Below are 21,178 nucleotides of genomic sequence, written 5' to 3'. Positions count from 1 at the left end.
AGGGTCTAAGGACAGAGGGTGTCGTATTGTCATACTGATATTATGTACAAACTGTGAAGTCCACAGAGACAAATGTAACATTTGTGATATTGGGCTATATAAATAAACATTGATTGATTGATGATTGGTAAATGACTAATGACCTCTTGGCTATGGACACAATGGTAAAAACAATGGAGCTCTTACATTACATAAACTTTGTAATCATGGCTATAATGATAATACTGATACTACTAATACTACGACTACTAATACTTATAATAAAAATAATAAGTTACCAAATACTATTAATTAGTTTATCATAAACTACTATTAATAACACAAAGTTTGGGTTGCCAGGTTGTACTATCATTTTTTAATACTTTTTATATTGAGTTCTAAATGTTGTTTATAAAAGTCTATTTATAAATACTTAACACATTTATATGTTTAATATTATTAATAAAGTCCTATTCAAAGTTTTTTTTTCACAACCTGACAATTATAATAAAAAAATTGAGAATATTTGTTTCTCGGCTGGTATAGCCTAATTATTTAATGATTATTTGTTTTTGCTCTACTGGCAACCAAAATATGTTTCTTATTAGGGGCCAATAACTAATCTTTAAAGTTTTAATAAATACAAATACATATAGTCAAGGTCATTAATTGCAATTTATATTATTATTTAGCATGTTATAGCATACATAAACTGTAGAACTTAGTTAAAGGTGGGGTATGTCATTTATTTCAGAAACACTTTTTGTTATATTCCATGGAATGCTCTTAACATCCCGATAGCAATGAATATATTAAATGCTTTGACAATAAATACATACAAAAATGTAATCTGTGGAAGCCGTAGCGCTGTAAAAAGCACGACCAATCATTTTAGCCGGCCCGGCTAAAATAACTGGATGGCCCGACCTGCCTGTCAGCTTTCCATCTGTGCACAAACTTATCTCGTGCCCTCATTGGTCATGAGCGCGTTCGTGTGTGTTTGAGGAAGGGCTCTGTAAGGAAGTGGCAGATTTTTTCCGGTTGTGTATTTTCAAATTCTAGCGCACTCGAGCTGGCTTCTCCAAAATGACATACCCCACCTCAAGCTCTAAATAAAATGTTTACCTTGTCTGGTAATGAAAACATGAACAATATCCTAAATGCAATTTTTTAAAACTGGAATGTTTATTATTTAAGTATACCTCTTTTATAATTGCTAGGATACAGTCTAACTTGTATTTTCAAAACTGATACAATAATAATATTCCTTAGCATTATTCGAACTGTAGCCTCTTTTCTTGTCTTTTTGTATTATGATTATTGCGGGGGTTTCCCTGTGATGACACTGGCCCCCTTTGAGATTCGCGCACTACTTCCCAGGGTTTGTCCTCTCCTCCGCGGATTGATCCACGTTTGTGAGAAGGCTCTGCTTGTCAGTCAGACTTTGAACAGTGCACTGGCGCTCATCACTGTGCTAATCTCTGGCCGCTGCTTGTCACCATCAACGACGCTCCTACTGACAGTTACCACCGACCTGCTTCAGAGGAATAGATTAGGATGAAGAGTTTCTGAGATAAAGCAGGAAAACACGAGTGCAACACGGTAGGGCGCGAACGGAGATTAAACGTTAGCTGCGCCGTTTAACGTTTAACGGGAGTTGCGATGGTCCAGATAAGGGATATTTTTTTAGCCTTGCTCCTTGTGGTCTGTGCAGGTAAGAACATCTCTCATTCAACACTTCAGATATAAATGTTTATGTTTGACTCTGTGTACTGGCACCCTATAACAGTGGTCCGGACGGCAGGTATCCTCATTCCTCTCGCCCCCTGGTCTTCCTCCTCCTTCCCCTCCTCTCCCTCTGCCCGCAGGCTCTGTTTAGCAGATGCATCGGCAACGGTACTGCGCCTCCCGCTAATTAGCTTACTGGCGAGCAGGGTTGTGTGTTTTTAAGTAAAGACAGCTTGCTGCTAATGTGCTAGGGTACCATTTTATCTGAAGGCAAAGCCACAGTGGGCTACATATTGCGTACACTCTGCGTGACCAGCCTGAGAGCTGACTTAGCTTTATTGTGCATTAAATAAAACATTAATGCTCAAGAAGGACAGGATTTAAAATTGTATTAGCACGAATGGGGGAATTATGTGAATGGAAATGTGGCATGGGGATTTATGTTTTTCTCTGAAAATATGATCGTGTTTTCGGTCTCAGTTCGGATGGGACGTGTTTGTTTTTGATGGGAAGTGATGCTGGGCTCCTTGTATTTGTAGACACACACACACACACACACACTCACACTCACACTCACACTCACACACACAGCCTTCTGGGTTGAGTCACGTTCTCTTAGTTAAAGGTACATTGTGCAAACACATGTTATTATGAAGTGCACCTGACCTGTGTGCAGTGCCATGGCATTTATCGGAGTGGTTATCAACAATGGTTCCTCACTTGAATAAACTACATGAAGGGACAGTTGTGGGTTTATTTCTTCTCTCTGGCACCGCTGCAGAGCAAGCACAACTTCTACTCTGAATCATCTGTTATGTAATCTGATGCCACGATACAGGCTTTGAAATGAGATCCTCTAAGTTGGTTCAAATATGTGTCGTTATGTAAGTCTAAATGAGGGAGTTTTGTGACAAATTACATTTTGAATAGCCTTTCCACGGCATTTTTATTGTTGTTGATTAAAATCAGTAATTTTGACATGTGAGGCGATTATGGTTGGAGTAGTTCTCTCAGCTACACTCAGGATCAGGGTAATCGTGGGATAGCCTTTTAATCCTTATGTACAATTCAATATGTGCAAGGGTGCTCCTCAGGCAGGAAAGAAACGCACAGGGAGTGGAGCCCTGCATTGTAATGAGAACACCATTTGTCTGGGGTTGGAATATTTGATGTAGAATGTCAATATTCAAGACCCTGATGATAGGATTCAGACTTCTATAATTTAAGCACATTCTAATGTATAACGCATGTATCTATCTACCACTACTTACACTAATAATAGGAGTCAACTTGTTAATGTTATGGAAGCATTAGATGAGCTCTGGAAATCCTCTATGTTTGAGAGAGAACATCTTTTAAATGGTTTTAAGTTGTAATCAGTCAGGACATCTGAAGCTATGAGAAATGTGAAGGAGAGTTATACCACATGAGATACTCCAAGTGAAGGATCTTAACAGTTATTATAATTTGGCTATCATACTTTGATGTTTGAGGCTGATATGGATTTTTGCCATTATTAATGTTTGCATGCATTTACATTTCATATCCCAGGGAAAACTTTAGTTTTTATCCAAAACGGTTTTACAAGCCTGCATTTGAATAAATCATGATAACTTTATAAATTACATTTGCCAAATATGAATATTAACTGAATAATGCATAAACGCACTATACAGTAGTGCAACTCTTTAACAGCTAACACCAACTAACTGTCCTGTAAACTTTAATACTGACTTTTCACAATAACATCATAATATAATCTACCGTCACGGTTTCAGAATGTGGGCGTTGACTTGGTGCAGGTTTCTCAACATCCATAGTGTTAGATACAGTTATGATGAATATTGATGTAACAGAGATCGAACTGCATGATTCTGAGCATTTTATAGACTGATCACTATCTCACTAACTAATGCACTATCACTGAAGCTAACATCTATAGGTTTGTTTTGTATTCCTTTACTGAATCTACGGTTGTGTTTGGCCCCTGCACAAATGTCAGAAGAAATACTTTTATAAGGGTTTTTTTTGGAGGTGACTGCACATTTTTTGCAGATTTGGGATGAATTAATCTTTCTCTTCCCCTTCCTCTCCGCCGGCTTCATGCTCAGTGGGTCTGTTGGGCCTCTTGTCAAAATGATTCATTAATCTTGTTCTAACTGATACCTGCAATATGGGAGGATTTCAAGACTGCATTTCTGACAGAAAAATAGCAACCACAAATTATAGTGAGAGAAGCCAACCTGGGTGAGATAATGGATGGGTTTCCAATGTCCTCAATCTTTTTGGTATGATGTATGAAATGCAATCTCCATCTCACCATATGCGTCCCTCTTCAACAGCAAAGTGTAACTCTCTAGTACAGTAGGCTTGTGTTACATCATCAGGCAGGTCATGTGGGAATAATGACGGAGCTGCTCCATTTACAATTCAAGATGGAATCATGGCTCACTGCAAGAGCTAAGACCTCCTCCTCACATCTGACTTAGCTTCCTTTCATAAGGATGGAAATCAACAATGCTCAAAACAATGGAGCTGCTTTTTCCAACATAACCTTTAAAATGTGAATATTTAACATTGTGTGCTGCTGGCAACCTCTTTGTAATTTATTTAGAAGATACAACAAAAAATAGATATCCCTTCCCCCGAAGAAGACACGGCAAGTCCTGTTGGTCTCTCTTCAGTTGCTGCAAGACCACAGCTACAAAGATTGATTGAAGGCAAAGACCTTCCTATTTGGTCCCTGACGTAATGATGAGGCCTATGATATCTAAGGCCCAGGCTCCACGGGAACGCATACGGCAAAATGCATAGGATTAACGCAAACGCAAACGCCAAAAAGCTTCCGTCCACACGCAATATACACCGGATTGTGTCTTGCTACACGAGACAGCTCCATTTAGATCCAACCGCTGGAAAAGCTGCAGTACATATGCCGAGCCTGTACGTGGCGCTGTAACTTCCTCCACAAAAGCAGCAACTTCCTCCACAAAAGCAGCGAAGAAGAATGGTTGTCATGGCTGCACTTCTGTTTATTCTCCGCGGTGGGTGCCGAGGGAACCGGGCAGAGTTTTTCGCCGGTCAACGTGTGTTAAAGTTTAAATCTTCATGCTTCCTCATGCAGCAGCTGATCCAGTAAGTAAACCCGACAGTAAAAATAAACATATTTATAACTAGTTTAGGTAGTTTGAGAGGTAATTAAAATAGCTAAGGGTGATGATCTGACTTGAAGTGTGTGTTTTGCTCCCGCTGCGTGGGGAGGAGCTGCGTGTCTCCGTCCTGTCAGATTAGACTTCACTCGCGTTTATGTCCATATCGAGATAAAGATAAATAATCTGAATTCAGTGTGCAGTGTACTTTTGCGGGGGTGAGCAGCAGAGGCGGGGAGAGGCGGGGCTATTGCGTCGTCATTATCAGAAACGGATGACCGTATAGGCTACCACACGGCCCCGTTGGACCCCCCAGAGCGCTCCGTTCCCAGATCTATCCACCTTTGGACCCGTTGTCGTTTGCAGGGTCCGTTTCTACCGTTCCGTTACGGCGTCGTTTAGCTTAAAGGGCTATACGCAAGAGAAATATGCGGATACAACCCGTTTTCGTTCCCGTGGAGCCTAGGCCTAAGGCACAACATGGTCACACCTTGCAGAACGGCAGCAGCAGGACAACCTTGACCAATAGCAGAAAACCCAAAAGTAGGGTTGCCCTGATTTACCCCTGACCAGAGATGGCAAAAGTACACACATCCTTTACTCAAGTAGAAGTACAGATACTCGTGTTTAAAAATACTCTGGTAAAAGTAGAAGTACTGACTAAACTTCTTTACTCAAGTAAAAGTAAAGAAGTATGGGCTTCGAAAGGTACTTAAGTAAAAATTACCCATAACTACCATCTGTTTTAAAGAGTAACTGACCTCCCTTTATATTAATAGAACAATAATGTCATTGTTGACATTTTTCGATGCTGAACAACCGCAAAATGACAAAGTTCTCATTGGTCCCTCTTTTTTAGAGAAGACCAGGAAATGATGAATACACGGATCGTGTTCAAATCAATAGGCACGCAATGACTCTAAATAATAATGATCACGGCAAACAACACAGATTAAAACTAAAGTAACTAACCTGTTTTGAAAATGTAAGAAGTAGAAAGTACAGGTATTTGTGTTAAAAATGTAAGAAGTAAAAGTACAGGTATTTGTGTTAAAAATGTAAGAAGTAGAAAGTACAGGTATTTGTGTTAAAAATGTAAGAAGTAAAAGTAAAAAGTCGTCAGAAAAATAAGTAGTGGAGTAAAGTACTGATACCAGAAAAATGTACTTAAGTACAGTAACGAAGTATTTGTACTCCACTACTTCCCACCTCTGCCCCTGACCACACACGGCCCTCCTATTTAGTTGAACATGCAGCTTTTATAAAAGCACGATTCTGATGCACTAGAAGAGTCCTTGTCACTCGTCACACTCTTTTTAAAGACCGCCCTGTACGTTTGTAGAAATATAAATGAATGAAATACTCTATGTAAGATGTTCTTTAATTTGGATCCTCTTCGATGCTGTCCCCTCGGGCTAAACAGCCCCCTGCATCGCAGTAGTAGTTCACAGTATACCAGTAGTGTCTCAATAATGTCCAATCTATTGGGTGTATTTTTCAGTTTCGTCAGTTGTATTTTCTTTTCTTTTAATAATGATTCCTTATTACACCCCACAAAGGATCATACTAACTTCATGTCTTTGTTCCACTACCCCCTCTGCCTACCTTGCTCTACAGACTGTTTTCTTCCATTTCATATAATTGGTAGACATGCCAGTGTTTTTCTATTGTATTGTTGTTCTTTTAGTGAAACAATCCCAAATCGATCGGCCGACATGGTTTATTAACGTTAGTCAACTGGTACTGGCACAAAAAACCCCTCTTCCCAAAATGTATTCCTTTTACAATTATATTAAAAACCCATAAATATCATATTTTTCTTAATGAAAAACTCAAAACAATTCATTTTGTTTATCAACATTATTGTCAATTAAATGTTCTGTGAGTCAGTTCTTTGTTCTTTTAACACTACATCATGACTCGGGGCTTCATTAGACTGGTAATGCAAAACATAATTAAATATTAACTTAAAACCATCGTGGAAAGCAATTTTGCTGGTGTCTGTTCATTTCTTTCTGAACCAGAGCAGCAATATTGATTGTACTGTGCATCTGCAGACATTTCTCAACATGTCTTTCACTTCGAGGGTCAACCAGTGCTCTGCAAAATGATATTAAATTCAGACACAGACGTTCTGAGAAAGGTCCATTTGGGAAATCCAGCCAAAGCAGGTGAAGTGCTAGGCTCTCTTCTCACCTCCATTATCTGAGATTTTAGTTTTGTCTTATCAAATAACTGAAGCCGCCAAGAACAGAGTGTCTGCTGACAGGCTGCCGCAGAGCTATAGAGGCTGCTTATTGGACCAGAATATGTTTAAGGATGGAGCTGACGATGGAAAAACACAACAACTGGATTCGGAGACAATTTCTGTGAACTGTCACCCATGCATGTGTGGGGTATTTCATCTATTCAGACTAGTCTTTTCAAGGAATTCACATGTTATCTTAACCGTGAAACAGTCGGTGAATCAAACCTCAGACTGTAGTTTTAAAGCTGCCATATTTCTTTATTTTTATATCTCATAGATGGCAAGGTTTTTATCCAGTATTGGGAAGGAAAGGCACGAAAGAGAGTGTGGTTTGTTGCAGCCAGAACTACTTGACTCTACTAATGATGGGGAGTGGATCAGACAGATCCATGTCTGAGAGAGTTGAGAGAAGCCGCGTTGCCTAAGGACGTTATAAAGATGACATTACACATGCACGTGACCCAGTGAAGCTCTGTGGGGAATATTAAAACTCCTTTCCTAAGGGCCTACTTACAGACGAGCCACAGACTGTGGGTTGTAGTGGTTGTTTTGTCCCTGATAAGCTTTTGTGGTGGTCAGTATATCAGCCCTGTGAGGTTTGAGTTATAAGTTATTAATCAGATTTCCATTAAGAGCATGAATTAGGTTAAACACTAAGGCCTCTGAGGCGAGATTGTTGTGTTTATTCTTTCTGAGGACATGTACTGAAAACCTGCTTCATACTGTACGTATTGCTTTTTAGCTCAGATTGCAATCTTCAGAAATCAGAATCAGAAACAGGTGTATTACCAGGTAGGTTTACACGTACGAGGAATTTGACTTGGTGTCGTGGTGCATAAAAACAACAATTAAAAACACAGGTAGATAACTAGAAAAATATAAAAAATAATAAAAAATATAGTAAAATATAACAGTATTTACATTGCAATGGAATAAGAAGGAATAAAACATGGAATAAAAATCGGCAGGAATACAAAATCTTACTTCATACCACGGTATATTTGCTTCTCTCAAAACTGGAAACATATTAAGACCTCAGAGCTATCACAAAATTAGAGTAGTGTGTCCTTGTCATTCATCAAATACAAAACAAAATAGGCCAGCACTTTGAGCAGAGGATCCCTGAGGACATGTAACACTAGATTGGTAAAACCTTTAGGCATTATATGGCCTCTCTCCACTTGGAGGCAGTTGCTCTGTGGGACAAAAGAAGCCTTTGACACCGTTTGAGACTTTTGTCAAGTATCTAATATCGACTAGGTACTGTATAACCATCTGTTCAGGCTTGCATCTCTTTAGACAAGGCTTAAGACAACTTTGTGGCTATTTCCTTTTTGATGCTCAGTTGGTCAGTTTTGACCGGTCACCTTCTGCTATGTAAATGCTTGGTGCACTTGGAAAAATATGTATAATCTTTTCTCACAAGGCTATTCACTTGCAAATAAATACTCACAGATGTGTCCTTATGCCTAGGCTGTTAAGAAGTCATTGCTCTTCCTAGCCCTCCTTGTGTGAGAATCAGGGAAACACAGGACTCCTGTGACTCAGGAGTAAGGCGCATTTCACACCTGAAAGTCTGAGAAAAGGTTCACAGCTTTGTAACAGTGTACTGTTTACATAATATGATTGTCTTTTTCTTTGTTTTACATTGCAATCATGCAAGACTACTAAATAACTATACCACATGTTTTTATCACCTAATAGATGAACCAACACTTTACGTTTACTGCCACTTGACAACTCTCTTCTGCTCCAATGGCTGTCAGATCTTAGCGCATCTTTCTCTCTCTCTCTCCTCTCTCTCTTGCTTTACCACACATGCTAAGCACTGAACTTTTCCCAATAGACGCTCTGTAACTCTTTATAACGTGACGATAGCCTGCCAGAACCTCCTTTAATTGGTCAAAAAGTAGGAACCATCCTTAAAAGGCTTCAACACTCTATACGAACCAGACCATGGTTTGATTTGGAACAAGACCACCTGTTTTCATCAAACCTGGGTCCAGCTATTCTGCTCGTGGTTTCCTACCTGTTATTTTGGTTTGGACCCAACTGTGAAGTCAGAAAGTCAGACCAAAGAAGGTGTTAGAGGGCCTTAGTAATCACAGCCTTGTCTTTGGCCCATGTGGCCCCTGAAAAAAGAAACAAGTGTACACTCGTGTCACTATTCATGCTGAAAGAAGTGTCGGAATTTAAAGAGCCACAGTTGAGTCTTCTCAACGCAAACTCCTGAAAGCAAGCTTTACAGTGTGTCCGTCTGAGTTTAAGAAAATGAGTGCACGTCTCATAACCGTCATAAAGCAATATGCTGTTGGCTATGATTTAGCTTTCGACTTCTTTTATGGAGTGTGAGGAGAAGCAATGTGTGTGTCTTCTCATGCATCCATGCACATCATGGTACATTCATTATTAAAACACTATAGGTTGTATCACCATGCACTGAGCAGGGGAAGTGTAGATTGCTATGCCCCAGGCTTTCTTTTTATTTAGTCACCATAGTGTGTCTCCTGTCTGCTAACGCTACACTGGCTTAGTCATTGCCTGGCAACTTGGAGATACCTCTGTTTCACACAAAGTCATGACATGCAGTAATTTAATCATGGGGGAAATATCCATCATTAAAGGAGTGAAGTGACACTCATTCTGTAAAAAAGCAGTAATTTGTAATCTCTAATTGAATCACCCTGAGAATGCACTATCTCCTGACAAGCCAAAGCTGTTTCTGATCCATTCAATATGCGGGATGTCAGGGATTCCAGGTAAAGTATTTCTGCAGGCAAGTATATCCTAAAAGTCAACTTAATAGTATTACCCATATTTTCTTTTTTTATGTGAGACATTTAGTTTGATTACATAGCATTCCAAAGCTTTTTGAGTACTTTATATGACCATCACACTTGCACTCAAACAACCTACTCTTTATGCAAAGGCTCTTATTCAGAAAAATGTTGCCTAAAAAAGATTTCAATTGATCATTTTATTTTTCTAAATGTGTTATTTCTTACAGCCAACATTTTGAGAGCTGCCTGAAAGGTAGAGAGTGATATGAAGTGCTTATTATTTTATATAATATTAGTAATATCAATTTGCTTAAGATAGTTGTATGTCTATGAACAATTAATACGTTTATCTCACAATCATTATTGATCTTTTTTACCAAGTCATCAAAGGAAAGCAAAGATATTTATATTTAGAATAAAACATGAACATTCACAACCCAAAAGTGAATTGATTTCTCTGTTCTGAACAGAACATATTTTTCAACATTTGTCAATGCATAAAGTCAAAGTGTTTTTCTCCAGCTGAAATGTCAAGACGCTCTTCTAAAATTACCCAGCTGTGAGCGCATTGGAGGCACAGCATTTTGTCATCTGGGGCACTTTGGTAGGGTCTGGTTGCTAAGATACAGAATATACGCAGAAAGGAAATGTCCAACTTGCTGTGGCTTTTGCTCTGTACGAAACAAAGGCTGAAGCCTGTAGGGAGAGAGGACCGCTGCTCTGTGGGTTCATTACATTTTACAGACAAGGAATTATTGCTGTGATTAAGATTGTTTTGTACAAGACCTGAAGTTAGACAGAGCCCGCTTCTTTGTGGTATTTAACCTGGCCCTCCATCACTTTGATTGGATGGATCTGTAAAAGTGACAGTAAGTACAGTGTTATACCAGAAAAAAGGTTTTGTGGACAGAGTACAGGTTGAAAATGTAAAGTGTCAATCATGCTATTTTTAGATCCTCGTTGGCTCGCTGTGGGCTACCATGCGCTCATGAGCATTGTGTTGGCTCACCCTGTCCTACAGCCACATGTCATTATTTTTGGACAACACATATGAGAGGAGGTGATGCCATTGGGATATGGAATTAACTTCATAATCCTTATTTGTGCAGTCATTTTAAATTATGTATCCAAAATGCCCAAAGATTAAAAAAAACGTACATGACACCCATTTTACATTTGTAGCATAAGGTGTAGCCCCTGTAAATGCAAATGCCTCTCTGTTTAATAATACATACATTATTTTCATTCAAAATTAAACATTATAACAATCTGAAATCTTAATAGCCACTTTAGAGATGTCAAAGAAATGACATATTCTCGTACCGTCGTTTTCCTCGCTGCTTGTGTTCTGCAGTACGTGGAGTAATAAAGCTGTCAACAACAGATGTAACAGATGGCATTGTGAAATGAATGTCTTTTTTTTACCATTCTGACAGCTAGTTCCCTTACAACTGAGATGTAGGTAATTTTAACCGGGATGCATTAAAACATGTATTTCTGTGAATACAGATAGAGTCACAGAACCCCCTTCAACAGGCCGATGTACCACACAGACAGATGCTGACTATTTACCACAGACCCCATTCCATTTTAGGTACGTCAACCTATCAGACAGAGTTTCCATTAGAATATTTTTTTGCTGGTCAAAATGTCCGTTAAAGTTTAAATCTTCCGGACAAAATTAGAAAAGTGCCGGTCAAAGGTCTTCTTTGTTATTTATTGAGCTTTAAAACAAATTGATATGATTCGATATTAAACAAACTAATTATAGTAGATTAACTACATTATTCAAAAGTGTACAGTAACTTACAATAACACGGGAATAACGGAGCGCTCTCTCCCTCTCCTGACAGCCCGTCAGTATCATGCAGCTTGCGGATCCAGTAATGAGTGACCCGACAGTAAAACTAAACATATCTATAAACTAGGTAGTTTGAGAGGTAATTAAAATAGCTACGTGTGATATTCTAACCTGAAGTGTGTGTTTTGTTCCGCTCACCGCTGCAGGTGATCATGCAGAGCTGCGTGTCGACTCGTCAGCAGCAGCTGATCTCTCTCTCCCGTCAGATTAGACTTCACTCGCGTTTATGTCCATATCGATCAGATCTAGCTAGTTCTAGCTAATGATATGACTACCTGCTTATCAAGACACCTAAACAATAAGCGTCGCTATGCAACCGGGCGAGGCCACAAAGTATAGCGCAGCATTATGCATTTGTTTACATGCCCACCGGAACCCCGAGGCATTACCAACAGATCAACGCACAATCAACCCATACAGGACATCTCTTTCTCCACATTAAGTGTTAGACATTAGAATTGACTATTCTTGTCTGTCACATACTATTCTTTTCTGTCACACAACTGATGCGGTATTGCGCTAAGGGGAAATTATTTTGACCGGAGAGATATAAATTTGCCGGTCTTCAGCATATTTTACCGGTCATAGTCCGGTAATTACCGGCTAACGGGAACTCTGCTATCAGATGTAATCACTGGAGCTTGGGCGTTGAAGACATTTTCAGAAGCTATAAAGGGTCATTTTAATGTTTTCTTTCCCAATAAATGCTCTGAACAGCTCACATTAACAGGCAATATCATCGAGAGTTGAACAGAGCAAAATTCCTCGACTGAACAGACCGGAGGTGGAAGATTGGAGGGGATTAGAGTCCATCTCTGATTCAGAGGTCACTGGAGGACTATAGTTAACTCGCCATTGCTAGAGATCTGGTGTTGCATCTGATTTGTGAAATGGCAGTTTGGATATGGTTTGGCTTGGTAAGAGCATCCTTGGACAGGTACACAACCACATTTTGTGAGTTTTCTGACAAAAGGGTTAGGGTGTGGGTCCATGTAGTGCTTCTCTTTGGCAGCATTTAACCTTGTGACAGATTGAGAGGTCATGAGGATTTGCTAATCCTTTGTCTGGAAAGGCTTAAACCTGTTCCATGCTTCTTGTGGTAAGTGATATTGCACGATTGCGGTAAGGCCGATGTTGTGTCGAGGGTCTGCAGAAGGTCTGAGCACCAAACTGTGCACCAAGCTGTGTACCTCCCATTGTATTTAACCCCGACAGGGTCGCAGTGACAGCGTTGCAATGATTGGCTCAGGGCAGATGTCAGTCACAGCTGAACGACCAGACGTTCAAGTGGATCGTGGTTGCGCCGCGTTGACCACACTGACCGCAAGAAACAGGTTTTTGTGGCTCAAAATAGGCTGGTAATGGGCTAATGTATGCTTCATATATAAAATAAACTCTTCGTCAAGAGGGATAGAGCAAACGACGAATGCTGGCAGACTGAAAATGCAATATCCAAACATCGGTATATATTTTTTAAGATGTCTATCACACTCCTCCCTAAAGGACCTCCTCTCAGTGTGACTCATTGACTTCCACTGCCTGGAAGATGTCTTGCTCTCTTTGCCAGCAGAAGCCGGATGTGTCATGGACCCCATTGTGCATTTCTTCCATGGATGTCATAGAGAGCAAAGGCAGATGACAGACCCTCTAAAGCAAATTCAAATATTTCACATCACCATTCATAGTGGCCATGCCAGTATAGATAGACTGGGTATCTTTGCCGTCTTAATCAGTTTGAAAATGTTGGCACATTATCTGGAAGAACAACAATATAGAACTATTGCTATCCAAAATTATTATCATTGTTGATTGTATTTACTATCGTTCCGAGCCTGCACTTTTCAGCAATTCAATAGTTTTATGTTCATGGTTGTGGTTCAACATTACAGTCATTTCTAGGGCTGCTCGATTATGGCAAAAATCATAATCTCGATTATTTGGGTCAATAATTGATATCACGATTATTAAAAACGATTATCCATTTACTTTGAAAACATCCATTTATTGAAAAAGAAAAGTTGAACAGTATGTTTTTAACAGTTGATTACCCTGAACTTTAAGTATAATTCAACTGAAAAAAAAAAATATATATATATAATAATAATAATTTAAAAAAAAATCAATAATCGTTTTATTTCGATTATGTTGTTTTCATAATCGTTGCAAGACAAAATTGTAATTGCGATTAAAATACGATTAATTGAGCAGCCCTAGTCATTTCCCTACAGCTTTTTTATGGTATGGCATGGTTTTCAAGCAAAACACATTTGAAACATAGGCAGTTTTATGAAAATGGATGCACATTTTGTAAATCACTACTTACATTTTTAATTATTTGACTATGATTAAAAACACTTCGCTCTGGGAACAAATCTGTAACCGTGGTGTACATATGCTGTTGGCAAACTGCAATCATCCAATGTTTTCTCAATGGCATGCTGGTGATTTGTATATCTACTCCCACTGGAGATTTCTTTACATCAACCACCATTAGTGGGAAGAGGAGATATGCCTGTGAAGTGCTGTACTCTGCCTTATGACAGCACATGGCTGCTCTCTCTGCCTGAGTGGCTACAGTAGCACACAGTTCAAACAAATTCTGACTGAACAGGGTCAGTCCGCAGTTTCACCAGTGGATGGATATAAGCAATCATGCTGGAGCATTAAAAACATTTGACATCAACTGCTGTGGTATGCATGTCATACATCAGTCTTACTGCGCCATATTGGAAAAAACGGTTAATTCAGGGTTTCTGGTACGTTGATATGATGAGTAAGACAGCTACATTAGCATTCCCCCTCTTGTCTGTCTGTGTGTTGGATTGACTTTCAAGTGTTACATTGCAACAATTAATAGGCAGAGTTAGGATGTGTCCATTGCAGTTTGTAAGCACGATATTTAAAGTAGGCCTGTTTCCCAGCCCAAAGACACTAGCAAGCAAGTTTAGAAATCTTTAATAGAGCTAGCTTAAGGGCATCGTATGTGTTCAGACAAGATAATTTAGCTGAGTTTTTCTATCTTCCAACACCGATTACAGTGTCAGCCAGGGCAGAACAGAGCCTGGGGGAGAGGGAGCCTCAGGTGTGAAAACTGAAGGCAGACGCATAGCGAGGGGCAGGGATATGCCCAGAAACGTTGCAGATACAGCAAAATAAAAAGAGAAAATACAGACAGAGTACAGGGTCTCTGCTGATACCTTTATACACAAGCCCACTCCTCTAGTGGGTGTTGATGAATGAGAGCAATTTCTATTGAGTCTATACAAAAAATGTTCAGCAAAATCCTACATTATTAAAGATGACTTGCTCTACCATTTATTTATTAGAGGTAAATCAAGTAATACAATGGTTTATCATGGTCAACTTTTATATTACTTTTGATTGTGTATACACTGTCTCTAATTTGTTGTCTACTGTTTTGGTATTGATTTGTATCTACAAAGCAGATCAGGCTTTTAAACACTAGTAGGACTGCAGTATCCACAGTATCTGTCCAGATCATGGCAGTGATGTGTTGAGCAAAATATACAACCCTGTTCCCAACTCATGTTCTCATAAAACTTAATCAGAAAATTAGCTTGGAGGAATGCAAATTTGAAATTCCTTTGCAACATGAGACATTGTGATTGGAGTGCTCAATCTTGGAGCGGCTGTTTTGCCTGAGGTTCTTGATATTTATTCACTGATGGGGTGAAAATGTTTCCCCACAATGCAAGCAAGCTGTGGGCTGAAGCAACTGCGGTTAGTATACTAGTGTCTCAAAGAGAGCTTGTTTAAATAACCGCAGGACAGTTGCTACCCCAAAAAGTGGCAAGATAATTAAGTTGAAATACATGCTTTGTATACTTACACTGAATTGGGCTACGGTCTTTTGAAGTGTTTGTCTATGTGCATACTTACTGGGAGAGTGGCTGTATTTTTCAACAACAATGCATGCAACATTGTGGCTGCTTACTGTCCCTGACATGTGAACTGGGGACTCTGTTTCCTTTTTTTGGAACACATTTCTGCAGATGATAAAATTATGGATTCACTTGTTTGTGCGTCGATTAGCATTGCAGCTGGGTGGCTTGTTATGCACTCAGCCCCTGCACCAATGAATGCAAAGCACTTATATTTTTGGTTAATGATCAGTTGACATCCCAGTCATCACATATGAAACATACATGAATGAAATCTTCCACCAAATGCATTCCCCCAGTATGTTCATTCTCACAGTTTAAATGAGAAGGAGGACTTGAACCAAAGCTTTCTCAGATGATTTTTCGAGGTTTTTATTCTCCTGACACATGTATTCCAGTAGTTCAGCTCACAGGATTTGTCACAGAACATCCAATGAGCTTCAGCTCAAATGTGCTGTGTATACTGACTTGGATACATCAGGCTGAATTGAATACATTTTAAGAGAGGGGAATAGTAGTTATTAGCTCTTGAATTTTCATTTGAAGGTCAAACAAATAAGGTTTAACAATACCCATCAATGAGAATGGTATTTTTGCAAATGGATATGCTTAGTTTTATCACCTTAAACTCATTAATGATAGATATGCCCCTCAAATCCATGTATGTCCATTGGTAATGAAATTAGTCCAGGCATCACATATTGAGAGTCCTATTACATGTATAACGAGCAGGCATAAAATCTGAAAAAAGTCATCGCCCAGTTCTAATTCATCACAACCCTGTTTTTAAGTGCCGAGATTAATTGCAATAGTCTTCCCTCTCGGTCGATGTCTCCGGAGATTCTAGCCTGAACCCTCTGGAGGTTAGCCCTGTCCCAGTGTCTATTTTTACAGCCCAGTCTCTGATTGGCCAACAAGGTGTGTGTGTGTGAGGAAGCTCATGTTGTGTCATAAGGTGCCTCTGTGCCATCTGTCGTCCTCACTGGAGCCGTTGTGAAGACAGACCACGCCTAGCCAGTCTGTCTCAGAGAAGTACAACCTTGGGCTTTCCTTCGCTCTTTGTACTGACATCTATATCAGGAGCATGAGGGGAATACAGGATCCAGCTTACCAATCAGTGCTTTCAATGGAAGTCCCTTTGATTTAGTTGGTAACGGTATGAACGCAAGTGCATCGAATGTCAATGCTAAATGTTTCTTGAATATTGATTGGATCTTTTGAAAAAAGGAACACCTGATATAACATTCTAACAGTAAATATGAACAGATTTGCTTAGCAGGTTTAGTAACAGGTTGTTCATGATTCATTGCTTGTCTAGGCTGAGCATGAAGTTGTCTCGCTAGAATGTGCGAAATGATGAATCACAACATTTGTGTTAGACTTGGCTGACAGAAAAACAACACAAAAAAGCATACTTCTTATTGTTGATTTACCATTACTTACCACTGTTTCCGTACTAACTTATTTAGCTTCTGTTACGGAACTTGAAGAAAGGTTTAGAAGTTGCAAGTGCAGAACTAGAATGGTTGTCCGCTCTTTTTTTCTTTTATTTGGTTGTCCGCTCTTACTCCACTGAGGAAGAGCATCTGGCACAGTGATGACACCATGGTGACAAAACATTAATCACTAGAAAAGTCATGACAACCAAATAAACAACAGCTCAAGTACAGCATCTCAGGCAGACTGAAAAACAAGGATAGGATAGAGGAAAGATTACATCACCAGAGAATAAAAAAACAGGTGTTCAAAGTAAGCTTGCTAACATTAAGTTACACAGATTGTACAGTTTTAATAAACATTCACAATGTATTATCTTGTGATGTTTATGGCAAACCAATTTTGATCAATCTCTCCAAAAAGAGAGACATCCCTAATGTAGTAGACAAGGAAGATAGTCATTTGATGTCATTTTGAGTCAGAGTCTGCGCAGTAGTCATCGGGACCTGGAAACACAGTATCAAGGTCCCAAACGAGCCAATCACAGGCCGAGCACGGCCGCTGCTTATTAGCTTGATCCCCCTTCTAACAAATTACCATAATATCTTGATTAATACAATTATAATCAAAGTGATGCGTGAACTTTGAGATTGTACCCTTTGCAGACCTTCCACAATAACCTATATACAGGGATGCAAACTTGTCACCTTTCGGCGAAATTCGCCGTTTTGAATCCAAAATAGGTCGTTTGTGTGATTCATGTAGATCTGCAATAAAAATATTTTTGGGGTATGGGGGGGGTCTTGGACCCGGAGTAATCTGCGGCCGCGAGCTGTTATGTGTCATCATGACACGCATCGTGTTCTTTTTTTATATATTATAATGAAGCGCGAGCTGTGTGCTCGAGTCTTCCTGTCGGCTCTGCTCATGGATGTATAATAAGGCTCTGCTGCTCCGGGATGAGGGTCTAGCTTCAGCAGCTACATTACCTAGGCTACGGTGCGTTCGTTAATATTAACTGTGCGGTCCGGAGTCACTGTGGCACAAATTGGCTGCTGGTGAACAGCTGTTAGAACGGGCCTGTCAGAGCGGCAGAGCGTGATGTGCGCTGAAAAGTTTTTCTGTCGCAATATTATTTAAGGAATCGTTGAGCTAGCTAACTAGCATACATTGTCACTATCTGCTAACGTTAGCTTTAGCCTTCGTTTTCAAATAGTTGTTTTCATAGGCTATAAATGGAGGTGGTATAAGTATATATCTTGTACTTGAGTAAAAGTAGAAGTACTCAGATATTGTACTAGAGTAAAAGTAGAAGTACTCAGATCTTGTACTTGAGTAAAAGTAGAAGTACCAGAGTGTAGGAATACTCTGTTACAGTAAAAGTCCTGCATTCAAAATGTTCCTCAAAAGTACTTAAAAGTAAATAAAGTACAAGTATCTCAAAATTGTACCCAAGTATAGTACTTGAGTTTATGAACTTAGTTACTTTACACCACTGGCTATAAAGATAGAAAGACTAAGCCTTGCACAGAGGCATGAAAATACATTTTCAAAATGCAAAATCAGTGCTGCCAAAATCAGTGCTGCCAAAATTATAAACTGACTGCTACACAATTAAAATAAATGCTTTTATACATTTCTATTAGATGTGACTCTTTGGCATTTCTGTTATTATTAACAGCTTTAGTTGTTCTGACTGCTAAAATCCTCTGTTATTCCTAATTTTAAAGCTGATATTCCGTGGGGTCGGGGGGCTCGGATCCTTGTCACCTTTTTCATACCTGATGAGTTTGCATCGTGTATATAGCACACTACAGGAAAGGCAAGACCCCAAAAAAGCATTATAGGGCCTCTTTAACTTTTAGGGAGATGTCATGTCATCCGTCTTTATATACAGTCCAAAACATGACAAGCTCATCAAAGTGGGGACACTGCCATTCTAGTATAATGAATGGGGACAGCTCTACCCTGCTGAGCCAGCTGGGGGCCCTCCCAGGGCCAATTTTCATTATGAACAGTGAAAGAGACTTATAAACTATGAATAGGCTACAACATTTAATAAGTAATGTCAGAAATGGTTTGGTTTGTTTCAATTTCCCACCACCCTCTCTTTTTGTTACTGTTTCTATTTGTAGGTGAATACAGACCTGCCAAACAGGCTGCAGGGGAACCATCTGGCACAGTGCATGCTACTGAGCATCAACAAGCCACAACTGGCCGACTTTCCTTTTGACAGAGCAATAAGGCTATTTAATACAACAATTTAATTTATAAAGTTCTCTGAGCCTGGTTGTAAACTTTGCTTAGGTTAAAAAATGCATAATGTATTCAATAGTTGACAATAAGTTCTAAAGTTTGTTTTGCAATGAAGTGTTATTTAACTTCATATTTTTAAGTTGCCTATTGATATAACAACACCAATACGGCATCGGCGGCACACTTCACGGGTTACGACAAAACCTTTTTGCGCCGTTGCAAAATCAAACAGGAAATGCTGCCTACCTTAACTGCCCTTCTGCCTCATCCTACTCTTACCCCTGTATAACTTAAAGGTAGGGTAGGTAAGTTTGAGAAACCGGCTCGAGATCGCTAGAATTTGAAAATACACAACCGGAGAAAATCTGCCACTTCCTTATAGAGCCCCTCCTCCAACACACACGAACGCACACATGACCAATGAGGGCACGAGATAAGTTTGTGCACAGATGGAAGGCTGACAGGCAGGTAGGCCATCCAGTTATTTTAGCCGGGCCGGCTAAAATGATTGGTCGTACTTTTTACAGTTTTTTGTCAAAGCACTTAAGATATTCATTGCTATCGGGATGTTAAGAGCATTCCATGGAATATAACAAAAAGTGTATCTCGAGCCGGTTTCTCAAACTTACCTACCCTACCTTTAAATTACGTTTTATAAAGACCTGGGTTCCCTTTGGTTGCCAAGGTTTTTATCTTTTCAATCCAAAAACTATACAGTATATGAAGGGAAACTTTATCATTGATTGGCTCCACAGGTCCCAACAGAACCAGCACACTGAAAACCTGACTAGTCTTAACCATTGCCATGTAGTGTGTCAGCAAAACCTCAGATTATCAGCAACGGGAAAGGATTTGGAAGAGCATGGTGTTGTTGGTTAAGAATACATTTGACTCTCTGTCGTGGCTTAGCACAATTAGATGTGGCATGGATTAATGGGGGGGGGGGGGGGAGGGGCTTGAATAACACATGCTTACCAAGTACCTTGCAAGTCCTTGTCTAAGGCCAAGAAAATCTTTTTACGAAAGATATCCGACATTCTTTATTTAACATTTCTAGTGAAAAGAGATTAGAAAAATGTTGGCATCAACTTGTTACTGAAGTTTCGGATATCGTGAAATTCCTATAGCTACATACTTTTCTACCTGAATGTGGTTGACACTGGTTCTTCACTGTAAACCATGTAGAATTATTTGTTGAGAGCTCTTGTTTCCCACCCTAAAGAACTGCACTTTGGTTTTATTAGTTGCGCTATTGGCCATGACCAAGGTGATGGCCCATAGAACTGCAGTTGATCCCCAGGCACCGTGTTGTGGTTACCCAGCACTCGTAAATATTTAGGATGGGTCACATTCAGAGGACAAAGTGTCCCATGGGGACTTATAAAGTATAACACATTTTAAATGGGATGAAACAAATGGGCTTCTTAGTGGAGCAAAGATAACTCATGTGTCACGATCAAAGGTTTTTATTCTGATCCGGTTAGCGGGGGGGCGATTTTTTAAACAGCACTGCACGTACACATCAGAAACATGAATTACACTCTAATGGCAGTTGTCTGGTTAGTAAGAAAATAAGATATCTTATGAATATAGATTATATAAGAGGAAAAAAACATTATTTAGCAAGTAAGAAGTATTAAGTGATTATTATTGAGTGAATTGGTGTTTTTAAATTACAGGTGAATAAAATAGTAGATATAATTTCTAATGAGCATCAAAGAAAGTTTAAGTGTTTGTCAACATTAAATTACTATAACTATTAAACTTTAACTATCCGAATCTCAGGTTTTGGTGAGTTTCATTTTGGTAAGGCATATTTTGCAGTTCTTCTTAGACTG

General features: G+C 39.4%; 1 protein-coding gene across 1 annotated transcript in view; it reads left to right on the top strand.

Annotated features, from left to right (window-relative positions):
- Positions 1-1,446: 1,446 nt before the first annotated feature.
- Positions 1,447-21,178, top strand: part of ncam1b (neural cell adhesion molecule 1b) — a 73,468-nt gene continuing 53,736 nt past the window's right edge. The window contains 1 exon segment of the mRNA XM_034113332.1: positions 1,447-1,693. Within this exon segment, the coding sequence (XP_033969223.1) occupies positions 1,642-1,693 (52 nt within the window). The 5' untranslated portion in view covers positions 1,447-1,641.

This window comes from Trematomus bernacchii, unplaced genomic scaffold (genome assembly GCF_902827165.1).
Source record: "Trematomus bernacchii unplaced genomic scaffold, fTreBer1.1, whole genome shotgun sequence".
Lineage (NCBI taxonomy): Eukaryota > Metazoa > Chordata > Actinopteri > Perciformes > Nototheniidae > Trematomus > Trematomus bernacchii.
Note: the sequence above shows the minus strand (reverse complement) of the source record. Positions and strands in the feature narration are given on the sequence as shown.